At 56.0% G+C, this 12,178-nt stretch overlaps 1 protein-coding gene across 8 annotated transcripts; it reads left to right on the top strand.

Annotated features, from left to right (window-relative positions):
* The first annotated feature begins 2,556 nt into the window (after positions 1-2,556).
* Positions 2,557-12,165, top strand: MCAT (malonyl-CoA-acyl carrier protein transacylase). Of its 8 annotated transcripts, none has more exons than XR_006220283.1 (6): positions 2,557-3,050; positions 4,396-4,483; positions 6,962-7,179; positions 10,141-10,325; positions 11,368-11,478; positions 11,581-11,669. XR_006220283.1 is itself a non-coding variant. In XM_042993458.1 (5 exons), exons 1-5 carry the CDS (start codon positions 2,625-2,627, stop codon positions 11,678-11,680), a joined length of 1,017 nt encoding a protein of 338 aa, XP_042849392.1. In that variant the 5' UTR covers positions 2,557-2,624; the 3' UTR covers positions 11,681-12,165. The 8 variants fall into 8 exon arrangements, 5 of the variants coding, with proteins under 5 accessions (XP_042849392.1, XP_042849393.1, XP_007079583.2 ...); XR_006220284.1 differs by lacking the exons at positions 11,368-11,478; positions 11,581-11,669 and adding exons at positions 7,633-9,184; positions 9,633-9,763 and having other exon boundaries at positions 10,141-10,227; XR_006220286.1 differs by lacking the exons at positions 11,368-11,478; positions 11,581-11,669 and adding an exon at positions 9,633-9,763 and having other exon boundaries at positions 10,141-10,227.
* The last annotated feature ends 13 nt before the right edge of the window (positions 12,166-12,178 follow it).

Here is a 12,178-nt window from a genome sequence, read left to right as displayed (position 1 = left end):
TGTGTGTGTGTGTGTGTGTGTTCTGTTTGTAAGACGCTTTCCTCAGATGCTTGGGAATTTTGGGCTGGCTGCTCATGATTATGAGGAAAGAAAACACGTGTGTGGATAGTATTTGTTGGTTTAACATCACTGTAAGTTGGAACTTGTCTGGCCATTTGTCTGGGAACTTCCTGGATTGTCAATATCTTTCAGATTTCCTCTTGAACTGGTCAGATTCCCCACGATCCTTGAGTCCCTTCCGTGCAGGGTAGGGGCCTGGCTCCAGGTTTCTGGGAGCTTAGTGGGGGAGAGCACTGGAGATCTCTGCATTCGGCCTTCAGTATCTAACCACTTTAGCAGAGTACCCACATTCACCATTGTCCCTGTCCAGTCCTTTCCAGAGCTAAACCCCAGATGTTTGCCAGATGAGGGAGGGGTTCCACTCAGTGGCTCGAGAGAGGGGCCTGAAGATCTAACTGTCTGGGGCACCCAGGTGGCTCAGTTGGTTAAGCATCCTACTCTTGCTTTCAGCTCAGGTCATGATCTCACGGTTTGTGAGTTCGAGCCCCACGTCGGGCTCTCTGCTGTCAACACAGAGCCTGCTTCCGATCCTCTGTCCCCACCACCCTCTCTCTGCCACTCCCCCCTCATGCTCTCCAAAATAAACATTAATAAAATAAATAAACAAAGATTGGGATGCCTGGATGGCTCAGTCGGTTAAGTGTCTGACTTTGGCTCAGGTCATGATCTGTGGAGTTTGAGCCCTGTGTCGGGCTCTGTACTGACAGCTCAGAGCCTGGAGCCTGCTTTGGATTCTGTGTCTCTCTTTCTCTCTGCCGCTCCCCTGCGCTCTCTCTCTCTCTTTCTCTCAACAATAAAAAAACTAAAAAAAATTGTTTTTAAATAAATATCTGTTCTTCAAAGATACCTTCAAGATACCTCTTTATTTTAATCTTCTTTCACCCCTAGGTCTATAAGCTGCCAGTTCCTAAGCTTTTGAGGAATCTGCTGATAAATAGGACTTGGTCACCTTTCCCCACTGTCAGGAGGGATTTGGCTATCCAGAGTTTATGAAGTCAGGTAATACTGGTCTTCCTTCTTTTCAGCTTCCAGAAGTTCTGTTGCAAGGGCCCTCTTTCTTGTTCTCCCTGTCCTTGCAGATTTACGTCTTTAAAAGATTCCTTTACTGTGAATTTATAGGCTTCTGGAGGCAGCGTGTGCTCTATTCATGTCTTAACCTGAAAACCTCCTCCACATCTTTGATGACCACAGAGTCATATAGATCTGCCGTACGTAACCCATTTAAGGAATCTCCTCTGGTCGAATATATGGCTTATTTCCACTTTTTCCTTGTTAAAAGCAAGGCTGCACTGGATGTTCTGAGAGTTAGGGCTTTGCACATGTGATTCTTAGGACGAACGCACTGAAGTAGATTTGCTGATGTAATTCTATCTGGATCTTTCTCATTATGGTGTGTGTGTGTGTGTGTGTGTGTGTGTGTGTGTGTGTCTCCTGGGCTGGCAGGAAATGAGAGAGGAGCAGAGGGTAAGTGGGGTGAGGTCAGAGTTACACTCTCCCTGAGCAGCCTCACACTACGGCTCAGAAACCTATAACCCCCACTTCGAATGCCCCTTCTGTCTCCAACCACCTATCATTCAGTCTTTGTGCCTTTGCCCACTCACCTGTAAATTGAGGATAATAACAGCACCTATCCATCACTTCGTTGCCGTGAGGAATTAAATCAGCCAATGATGCCACGGGGTGCCTTGTTGGCTCAGTCAGTAGAGCAAGCGACTCTTGATCTCAGGGCCATGAGTTCAAGCCCTACATCGGGCATGGAGCCTACTTTAAAAATAAATTAAGGGGCGCCTGGGTGGCTCAGTCGGTTAACCGTCTGACTTCGGCTCAGATCATGATCTCCCTGGGTTTGTGAGTTCGAGCCGCGCGTCGGGCTCTGTGCTGACAGCTCGGAGCCTGGAGCCTGCTTCGGATTCTGTGTCTCCTCCTCTCTCTGCCCCTCCCATGCTCATGCTCTGTCTCTCCGTCTCAATAATAAATAAACGTTAATTTAAAAAATTAATCAATCAATTAATTAAATACATGCATATATACATACATACAAAATAAGCTAATGTCTGAAAAACATCCAGGGCTTTGTTCAATGGAACAGATACTCATTGGATGCTTACAGGTGCCTGTTCGGCTTGTAGACAAGATTCTTCGAGAGAGCTGTTCTCTGGTTTACCGCACAGAGCTGCTGAGAAATCAGGCAGGAGGAACAACGCGGAAGCGTCTCAACCGCCCTTCACAAGCTAGGTAGAAAGAGTGAGTATTACAGCGCGTTCGCCGTTCCTTCAATAACTACTTGCGCCGGCGGATGGCTGTGCGGTGCCCACCCTTACTCGGTCCGGCGCGGGTTCCCGCGAGCGCCTGGGTCACCCCAGGCCCCGGCGCGCAGCCGCACAGGCTCGCGGGGCCGGGGCGGAACCAGTAGCCGCGGAACCTTTCTTCCCGCCCCCCCGGAAGACCCGGCCCGCCCGGCGGGAAATGCGACAAGGACCGCGCCGCGCCGCGCCGCGCCGCACCGCGCCGCCCTCACTGCGCCTCGGTCGCCACGGTAACGCACCGGGGGCAGCGGCCTCGCCATGAGCGTGCGGGTCGCGCGGGCTGCGTGGGCCCGGGACTGGGGCGCGGGCTGCCGCCGGGGCGCTTCGAACTTCCCGCTGCCTCCGCCGGGCGCCGTGAACGTGGCGGAGCTGCTGCGAGATGCCACAGCCGCGGAGGAAGGGCCCCGGGAGGCGGCGGCGCGGCGGCGGCGGCCGCCGGGCCAGTGCTCGGTGCTGCTCTTCCCGGGCCAGGGTAGCCAGGTGGTGGGCATGGGCCGGGGGCTGCTCGGCTACCCGCGCGTCCGCGAGCTCTACGCCGCCGCCCGCAGCGTGCTGGGCTACGACCTGCTGGAGCTGAGCCTGCACGGGCCGCAGGAGGCCCTGGACCGCACCGTGCACTGCCAGCCCGCCGTCTTCGTGGCTTCGCTGGCCGCCGTCGAGAAACTGCATCACCTGCAGCCCGCGGTGAGGCCCGGCCCTGCGCGAGCTCCGCTAGCCAGGCCAGGACGCACCTGCCAGGCCCCAGTGCTCCCACGTCTGATGCACGGGGCACATTCCCACCGAGTTCCCCCTCGGCGCCAGGCGCTGTTCTAGGCGCTGGGGATACAGCCCTGAACAAAACAGGGATCCGTGCCCTAGGGGAGCCTGCGTGTTCGGGGAAGGGAGATAGATAATGAAGAAGAACTATGTGTGTCAATGCCATAGCATGTTGCATAGGGTGTACTAGAAAGGAAAATAGAGCAGGGAAAGGGGTTGGGAAGTCGAGGGCTGGGCTGCAGTTTTAAATAACCCTAGTCATTTGTTGACTACCAAATTATTTTAAAGTTTTTTTTAACTTTTTTTTTTAATTATTTATTTTTGAGAGATAGAGACAGAGCATGAGCGGGGGAGGGACAGAGAGAGAAGGAAGCAGAATCCGAAGCAGGCTCTAGGCTCTGAGGTGTTAGCAAAGAGCCCGATGCGGGGCTTGGACCCACGAAACTGTGAGATCATGACCTGAGCGGAAGTCAGCAGCTTAACCTACTGAGCCACCCAGGCGCCCCATTACTGAATTATTTTAGAAGGATTAAACTTCAACCTTAAATGAAGGATCATGAGGAGGAGGAGGTGCGAGAATGTCACTTCACTTGAAGGTGTGAATTGACTGCTGTTACTATTTAATGATATCGGAACAGTAAATGTGAAGCCCTACTTTACAGCCTTTACTCTGTGCTCACGACCTGGTGAGGTAAATACAGTTACTTTGTGGATGAGGGAAGGTGACTCAGAGACACTAACAGACTTAGTGGAGTGGTCCTGTTGAGTCGTGGTGGTAACAACTCACCCTGGGCCAGGTCTGTGCTTCAGCACCTCAGAGACATGATCTTTGCATAACCTTCTCAGTAGTCCTGTGAGGTAGGTTCTGCCCTGTCCCCATTCCACAGACGGGATAACTGAGGCTCAGAGAAGTTAGGGAACCCTCCCAGGCTAAGAATCAAATCCAGCTCTGACTCTGAGACATGCTCTTCTCTCCTTAGCTCCCTCCAGCTCCATCGGGCCTTAGGGGCATCTCCAGGGTGGAGGCAAGAGACTCCAGAGCCCTGGGTTGGAGTCCCAGCTCACCACAGAACCAGCTAGCAGGCTTTAACTTGCCTGGCCAGGAAAGGTCCTCATCAGTAGGAGGAGTGCCCTCTTCTAGCTGGAGCACCGAGCCAGCGGCTCCTGGCTTCTGGAGCCTCTCCACACCCTGCCAGCTCTCAGGTGCAGAGCCCCAGATTGAACCCCCCCCCCCCCAAGAACTTGGCCTCATGTCCTGCCTCTGTCACCACAGGTTATTGAGAACTGTGTTGCTGCTGCTGGATTCAGTGTGGGAGAATTTGCAGCCCTAGTGTTTGCCGGAGCCATGGAATTTTCTGAAGGTACCCAGGAAGGGGTTTGGTTTTGTGCTGGGGTATTCTCTTGCTGGGCTCAACTGGGGACAAAGGACACTGCCAGAGACCATTCTAGAGCCACTCGGGTGATAGAGGAGCACATAGATGAGAATAGCATAGGAACCCGAGGACCAGACTTCACCTTGATTCCCTTTTAAGCCTGAAGGGTTCCTTGGGGATTTTCTTTCTTTTTGGAATCTCCTGAACTCTGCTTGCTTGACTGCCCTGCACCCTGTCCTGGGTGTTCTCAGTCCACTCACACACCACAGTGCCTGTCACGTGATAGGTGTTCAGCAGACAGTCCCGGAATGAAAAAGGGTAATTGACTGTTTGATCTTGAACCTGTCAGTTTCACTTCTTTTTTTTTTTTTTTTAATATGTATTTATTTCCTAAGTATTTCCTTTCCTTCCTAAGAGTTTTGCTCATAAACTGTTTCACCTATAGTTAAATATGGGCAGGGGACTTGAACAGACTTTTCTCTCAAGAAGACATACACATGGCCAACAGGCACATGAAAAGATGTTCCAACATCACTCAGCATTGGGGAAATGTACATCAAAACCACACTGAGATACCACCTCATACCCACTAGGATGGCTTTAACTAAAATAATAATAATAGTAGTAATCATGAGCGTTGGCAAGAATGGAAAAATAGGACCCTCAGACATCGCTGGTGAGACTGTAAACCAGTGCGGCCTCTGTGGAAGACAGTTTGGCAGTGTTCCTGAAGAAGTTACAAATAGAATTACCCTGTGGCCCAGTGATTCTACCCATAGGTACATACCTGGGAAATGAAAACGTGTCCACACAGAAAAACCTGTACACGGATGTTCATAAAAGTGTTCATTATTTGCAATGGCCAACAGATGGAAACAACCCGTATGTCCATCATCAGATGATGAACAAGTTGTGCTCTGGCCACGTCAGGGAGTATTATTCAGCCATGACGAGGAGTAGAGCGCTGATACATGGTGCAACGTGGATGAGCCTCAAAAGCATGCTCAGTAGAAGAAGTTGGACACAAAAGGTCACATGTTGTGTGACCCCTTTTCTATGAAATATCCAGAATTTGCAAACCCACAGAGACAACAGATGACAGGTTACTGGAGGTGGAGGAAAGGAGAAGTGGGGAGAGGTTACTTAGCAGATACGGGGTGTTTTATGGAAACAACAAAAACCACTGAATTATACACTTGAAACTGACTTTTACTGCATTTTACTTTGATGCAGCATTATGGCACTATTAAGGAAGCGATAAGAAATGTTGCATATTCACACATCCTAATAAAACTATTTTATACGTACGTAGTTTTATGTGCACATAATTTGCAGGATCAGAGCATGTGTGTATTCCTGGTTTTATTTCGCTTGACGTTTTGCATGGTTACTTAATGCCTGCATGGGAGGACGTGCAATACTGTCTCCTACCTCCTACCTCAGGCCGTCTCTGTATCCGCTCCGCAGCCTTACCTGTGTAAGGGGCCGGCAAGCCAGTACAAATGAGCGTATGTGCCAAGTGAAGGAACATGCGTGAGAAAGGGTGCAGGGGGTGCCCCTCACACCTCTGTTGTCCCAGCAAACCCCGGACTGGTCCCTTACCCTCTCCTCGGCCCGGTCACCCCCCCACCCGCCAGGGAGCAGACCCAGGACCAGGACGATGGACGTCCAGTGGTTACAGGCCCCTCTTACGTCACAGTCAGCGGAGTTGCCTGGCCTGTCCTCTCACCTTGCACTTGAGCTGCACTGACCCAGGAGCTCTGCATTTCGGCTTGTCTGCCTTGGCGGTGTCCTTGTTCTCCAGCCCCAAGTGGGGGCAGCAAAGCCGGATTTATGAGAATCCTGTACTATACCAATTCCCAGTTTTCACGACAATCCAGGCTGATGAGATATTCTCATCCTGATTTTACTAAAAATTGGACCCGGGAGGTCGTGACTTGCCCGAAGCAGTACAGCTCAAAGTCTGTTCCTTTGCACCGGGGCTTCTCAACAGCAGCACTGCTGACGTTTGGGGCCGGATATCCCATGTTTGGGGTGGGGCTGTGCGCTGCAAGATGTCAAGCGGCATCTCTGGCTTCCGCCCGCCAGATGCCGATAGCACGCGCACATGCCCCCCCGACAGCCCCCACACTCCGCTCTTGTGACAGTAAGTGTCTCCAGACACCGCCCTGAGGCAGAATCACCCCTGGTTAAGAACCACCATTGTACATCAAGCCGGCTTCGAGGCCAGGAGCTCCGTGCTTTAATTTCTATGGTGCCAAGGACGCCCCCACCCTTTTCGTGATGGCAGTAGCACCCGTGTCATGGGTACAGATGTAGTGGAACTGTGGCCTCGCGGACTGGTGACAGATACCACCGTCTGCGTCTCCAGCCCGCAGTGTGGAACTTGTGCTTTGTCTTTCGGGTCCGGGCATCCCTCCTTCCTCATGTGCCCTGATCGTTCCAAATGCGCTTCTCTCCGGATAGGTTTGCATGCGGTGAAAATCCGAGCTGAGGCCATGCAGGAAGCCTCGGAAGCTGTCCCCAGTGGGATGCTGTCTGTCCTTGGCCAGCCTCAGTCCAAGTTCACCTTCGCCTGTTTGGAAGCCCGGGAGCACTGCAAGACTTTGGGCATAGAGAACCCCGTGTGTGAGGTGGCCAGCTACCTCTTTCCTGATTGCAGGGTGATCTCAGGACACCTGGAGGTTGGTGTTGATGGGAACAGCCTTCATAGACCCCAGTCGAGCCCGGAAGGTTCCACCCACACTCGTGAGCCCACGGTGGCGTGATGGGCGCTCTGCCCAGCCGTGGCCTTTGGGAAGTACTTGAGGGCCAGCAGGGGGCAGAGTCAGGGGTAGCACTGCAGAAAGGCAAGAGGCTGGGCTACTGTCCCCACCCTGCCACTCATAGATGAGGACCTTGGGCAAATAACCAGATCACCTGGCCCTCGTGGAAGGTAAGGGGCTGGACCAGGTGATCCAGGGCCTTCCTGTCAATTCTGCGATTCTCACAACCTCTGATCTGGTTGCTTTCTTGGCGACAGAGAAGCCATTCTTGCCAGGTTGCTCCCTCCTGCTGCGTCTTTTCTTAGGTGTCTGTTTTTGTCCTGAGTTCATTTTCTTTCCTTCTGTCCTTCCTTCCATTCACTGTGTTTCCAGACGTCTCCCGAGCAGCTCCTCTGTAATGAGCACTGAGGGTACACAAACTGACAAGCCGTGAACAGGTGACCTCAGGTTTGGGGCATAACAAGGGTCAGGCTGGCTCCCAGAAGGCCCGAGGCACCACCAGGAGTGGTGCTGGGAGGGTAAGTTTGCAGGGGGAGGGCGTCTCAGCGGAGAGGCAGGGAGCCACCACAGGAAAGGGCCTGGCCCAGGGGATGCCAGGTGGGTCCGCACAGGGTCCCACCAGGGGCTGCAGGGGCGGGCCTGTGCCCACCCGACTCGTCCCGGCCCTGCGGCCAGTCTCTGCTCCACCGAAGCATGTTCTACACATGAGGAAGCTGAGGCAGAGAGAGCGGCCAGTGCTTAGAGATGGTGGAGGCAGAATGGAGCTCCGGTCTGTCTCATTCTGGAACCTTCTTCCTCCACTTGACTGCGCTCAATCCATCATCCCTGTGAGGCCTTGCCCATGTGCCCAATGTCTTTGTGAATCTCCTCTGAACCAGTGAGAGCCACGGTCCCTCTTGTGCTCTGAGATGACGGGAAGACCAGTGACTGTGGCCCCACGTTCATCATGGAGCTGCTTGCTCATTCCCATTCACGGCCTCGGCAGGGCCTGGAGTGGGCCAGGAGGGGCTCCAAGTCAGGGCCGGTGTCTCCCTCAGGAGCTCCCGGACAGTCGGGTACGCAGGATGACGACTCCCCGGGCTCCCGGGTTTGGCCCTGTGGGGGGTTCGGAAGTGCCACAGCAGAGAGCTCAGGCGAGGGCAGGGTCTCCCTGAGCAGGCAGTCCCTGTGCAACGGCTGATGTGACAAAACTCCTTGGCCTCTGCTAAACCGGCACCTGGGCCAAGGGCCAGCCGCAGAGGAGCCCGCTGCACCGAGGCCGTGGCCTCGAGTCCTGTGGCCCTAACCTCGGACTTGAGCTGGATGAGTCCAGAGACCTCGCGTGGAAGGATGCCGACTGACGCAGGAAGTGCCACAGAGTAGCCATCCGTGTCGACACCGCTGCCCAGGCGGTCCGGGCACGGTGGGAAGGCCTGTGTTCGGAGGGGGCTCCTGGGTGCCCCTCAGTGGCGTGGGGACGAGGGAGAGGGGTGGTGATGTGAAGCGTCAGGACAGGCTGGACTCTGCTGCAGTGACAGCCAGCCCGACCCCTCACTGCTTCCCGCAGACGTGGCTCACACTTCGGGTACAGCGTGCTGAGCGGTGCTGAGTTGACAGGCTCCCGGCACAGGACACCGAGACGCGGCGAGCCACAGGCTGCGTCGGCCGTGCCCGGGTAGACGAAGTACACTCGTGCAGGGAGGGCCCCAGGGACGGGTGAACGAGTGCCACCCAGCCAAACTCGAATCCTTCCTGCCCTTTGGGGACACAAAGAGCCATCCTGTTACATACTTTTTTCCAGTGGACGTGGATGGGCTTGGCCTACAAAATCCTTGCTAACCCGTATATAGCGCTTGTGTGCCAAGCAGAGTTCTCCTTAGTAGCCTGGGAGGTAACTATTGTCATTATCCCCATTTCACAGAAGAGGGAACTGAGGCACGGAGAGGTAAGGCAAAACTGCCCAAGGTCATACAGCTGCTGTGACCGAGGCTTCCCTTCAGTCTTCTGGGGAACGGCTGCCCAGCCTCTGAGCCGCTGCGGGTGGGGACAGCCTGGAGAGACCGGGCCGGACAGACGGTTTAGTGCCCTGGAAGCCCCGCAGCAGATCCCAGTGGAGGGCCGTCGGGGTGGCAGGACCTGGGCTGTGTCCAGAGGGTATAGGGTCCCTTAAGAATATCTACTACTTTTTAAATATTTGCAAATGCCGTTGTTTGCAAACAGTCCCAAGTTTGGGCGGGTTAGCCAGGGAGCCCCCTTCTGAGCTGAGACCCCCTTCAGGAGAAGGCTTTTGGCTTCTGGGAGACAGAGCTCTTTTCTTCTCTAGAGAAAGCTCAGAAGAAGGGATTCCAATAGAAGGAAACGAATCTTGGAGCCTCCCGAATTTTTCTCTTGAGGTTTACGGAGTATAAGAAAAGAGGCTCACGAACAATTTCGGAGGGTAGCTGACAGATCGTTGAAAACCAGCCGTGTGTCCCAGCCTCTCACACCTCCCGTCGGGTCACCTCCCAGCGGCCTGGTGCAGCAGGTCCAGTTGTGCTCGTTTTACGGATGCAAACAGTTCAGAGAGGTTGAGTGACTTCCCCTGGGCCCCCAAGGTGCGTAGGAGGCGCGCTGGGAGGGACCGTGCTTCCCAGCCCCGCGGTGGTCACCTGCACGGTAGGCTGTCCGAGTGGCCGCGCCCCAGAGGGGGACTCGCAGGGTGCCAGCTGCACGGCCGGTTTGAACTGGAACAAAGAGGGGAGGGAGCCTGTCCTTCACAGCTGTTTGTCGGACGGACAGGTGTGGGCGTGCGGGGATAGCAGCTCCCGCGCGGGACCGCACGGGTGCCGCTGGCGACCGTCTCCCCCTGTGCCTCTCCGCCTAGGACGGCCTTGGCTGAAACTCCCTTTCCTGTCCTTCCAGGCCCTGCAGTTCCTCCGGAAGAATTCCTGCAAGTATCACTTCAGACGCACCAAGATGCTGCCGGTTAGCGGTGGGTTCCACACCCGCCTCATGGAGCCGGCCGTGGAGCCCCTGGCCCGAGCTTTAAAGTCGGTCGGTATGAAGGAGCCTCTGGTTTCCGTCCACTCAAACGTCGACGGGAACAGGTACAGGCATCCGAAACACATCCGGAAACTGCTGGCGCGGCAGGTGGTCTCCCCGGTAAAGTGGGAGCAGACGATGCACGCCGTCTACGGGCGGAGAAAGGGCACGGAGTTCCCCAAGACTTTCGAAGTAGGGCCGGGGAAGCAGCTGGGCGGCATCCTCAAGAGCTGCAACCTGCAGGCCTGGAGGTCCTACGGGCACGTGGAGGTTCTGGAGGACCCGGAGGACGACGGGACCTAGCCTGGCCCTGCAGGAGGGAGGGGGAGGGGGCCCCCCCGGGAGGGGCTGCGGTGGCGGGGGGGGGGGGGGGGGCCTGGACCGCCCCCTCCTGCAGGCTTCCTCCTCCCGGAGTGATGGGGAGGCGTGGCCTGCAAAGTGCTTTGAGTATTTCTCCAGCTGACGGGTGCACGTCTCCTTTTCTCCCCCTGGGGCGTGTGCGGTGCTGGGGGGAAAGATGCCAGGAAGTCTTGGCGGGGTCTGGCTCCTCCCGCGCCAGCCCTGCCTGGGGGCACGGGGGCGCCTCGGTGAAGTGGGCAGACACCGCCAGGCTGGCAGGTGGGCCTAGGGACTGCGAGGCCGGGCCTGTTGCCCTGTGGGTGCCGTGGGCATACCGGCGTGGCCACGAGGCAGGCCGGTGCCACGCGGGCTCCTCCGCTGCCCTGGCAGCCCGTGGACACCCACCGCCAGAACCTTCGCACTTTTGTCACTGAATGCAAAGGGCTTCAAGACACGGTCGGCTTTGACAGCCATTCTGTCCACCCCGTCCATCACTCGGCAGTTGGGAGACCCGGGGCGACATTCGTTTGCTTACCCAACAGATAGTATTGAGTGTCTGCTGTATGCCTGTGAACGAGTGGCCCCTGCCCTGGTGGGGAAGAGGGTCCTTAGCGAGGCGGGAGGGGTCTGGGGAGGCTGGCCGGGGGCCCTGTTGCCTCCCCCACCCCCAGGCGTCCCTTCACACGGTGATCGCCGGGTGTCTACTGTGCGCCCGTGACCCAGCCTGGCACGGGCGATCCTCACTGAGCTTCCCCGCCGGCCCCACAGCGGGAGCAAAGTGCGGGTTCTCTGTGGACGCAGCTCCTGCACTGATACTGAGGGGTAATCCTAAGCTTCTCGGTGGCTTTTTCATGGATCAGCGATAGCGGAAAAACATTGGTAAGAAACCGCCGCGTTTGTCTGGAAATGTTGCTGTTGTGTGGGCACGTGTCAAATCCTGGATAGGTTTCTCCTTTTGAATTCAGCAGTGTTTCTCAACAGGGGCCCCATTGGCCTCTGGGCGGAACTGGACTGCATCGTGGGGGACTGTGGCGCACAACGTGGACAGCCGTCCCCGCTCCTGGCCGCTCCACGCCCATAGCACTTCCAGGCATCGTGACCCCCACGCGCCCACGTGTGTCCGCAGCCCCAGAGAACCCCTGCAGATACGACCACGAACCCGGTTTTCACCCTGGCCTGAAGGTGACCGCTCTTTGGAGTTCAGTGACGAAGTAACTCTCTCTTAGAATTTTGTTGTGGAAATTTTCAAATATTCACAAAGAACCTTGCTGTTATTTTTAAATAATTGCCAAGTCCGTTTGAACCCTCTTCACCGAGGGCTTCCCTCGCAGGCAGCCTTGGGAGACCAGGCTCTCCAGGCCAGGCTTTCGTTCTCTGGCCACGCGGTGGGGGGAATGGTGCCGCAGACTTTCGTTCGGCCCCGAGGAACGCGGTCCCACAGGAGGGAGCTGGAGAAGCGGGAGCTGAGACTTCCCACGTGGCAGGCCTCACTGCCTCTCTGGGCCACGGCCCTTCTCCTCGGGGTCTGGGATGGCGCTACCAGGTCCTTAGGTCCTCCGGTCCAAGCCAGAGGAGGGGG

The sequence above is a fragment of the Panthera tigris genome, chromosome B4, assembly GCF_018350195.1.
Source record: "Panthera tigris isolate Pti1 chromosome B4, P.tigris_Pti1_mat1.1, whole genome shotgun sequence".
NCBI classification, from domain to species: domain Eukaryota; kingdom Metazoa; phylum Chordata; class Mammalia; order Carnivora; family Felidae; genus Panthera; species Panthera tigris.
This window is presented reverse-complemented; position numbering and strand designations above follow the sequence as displayed.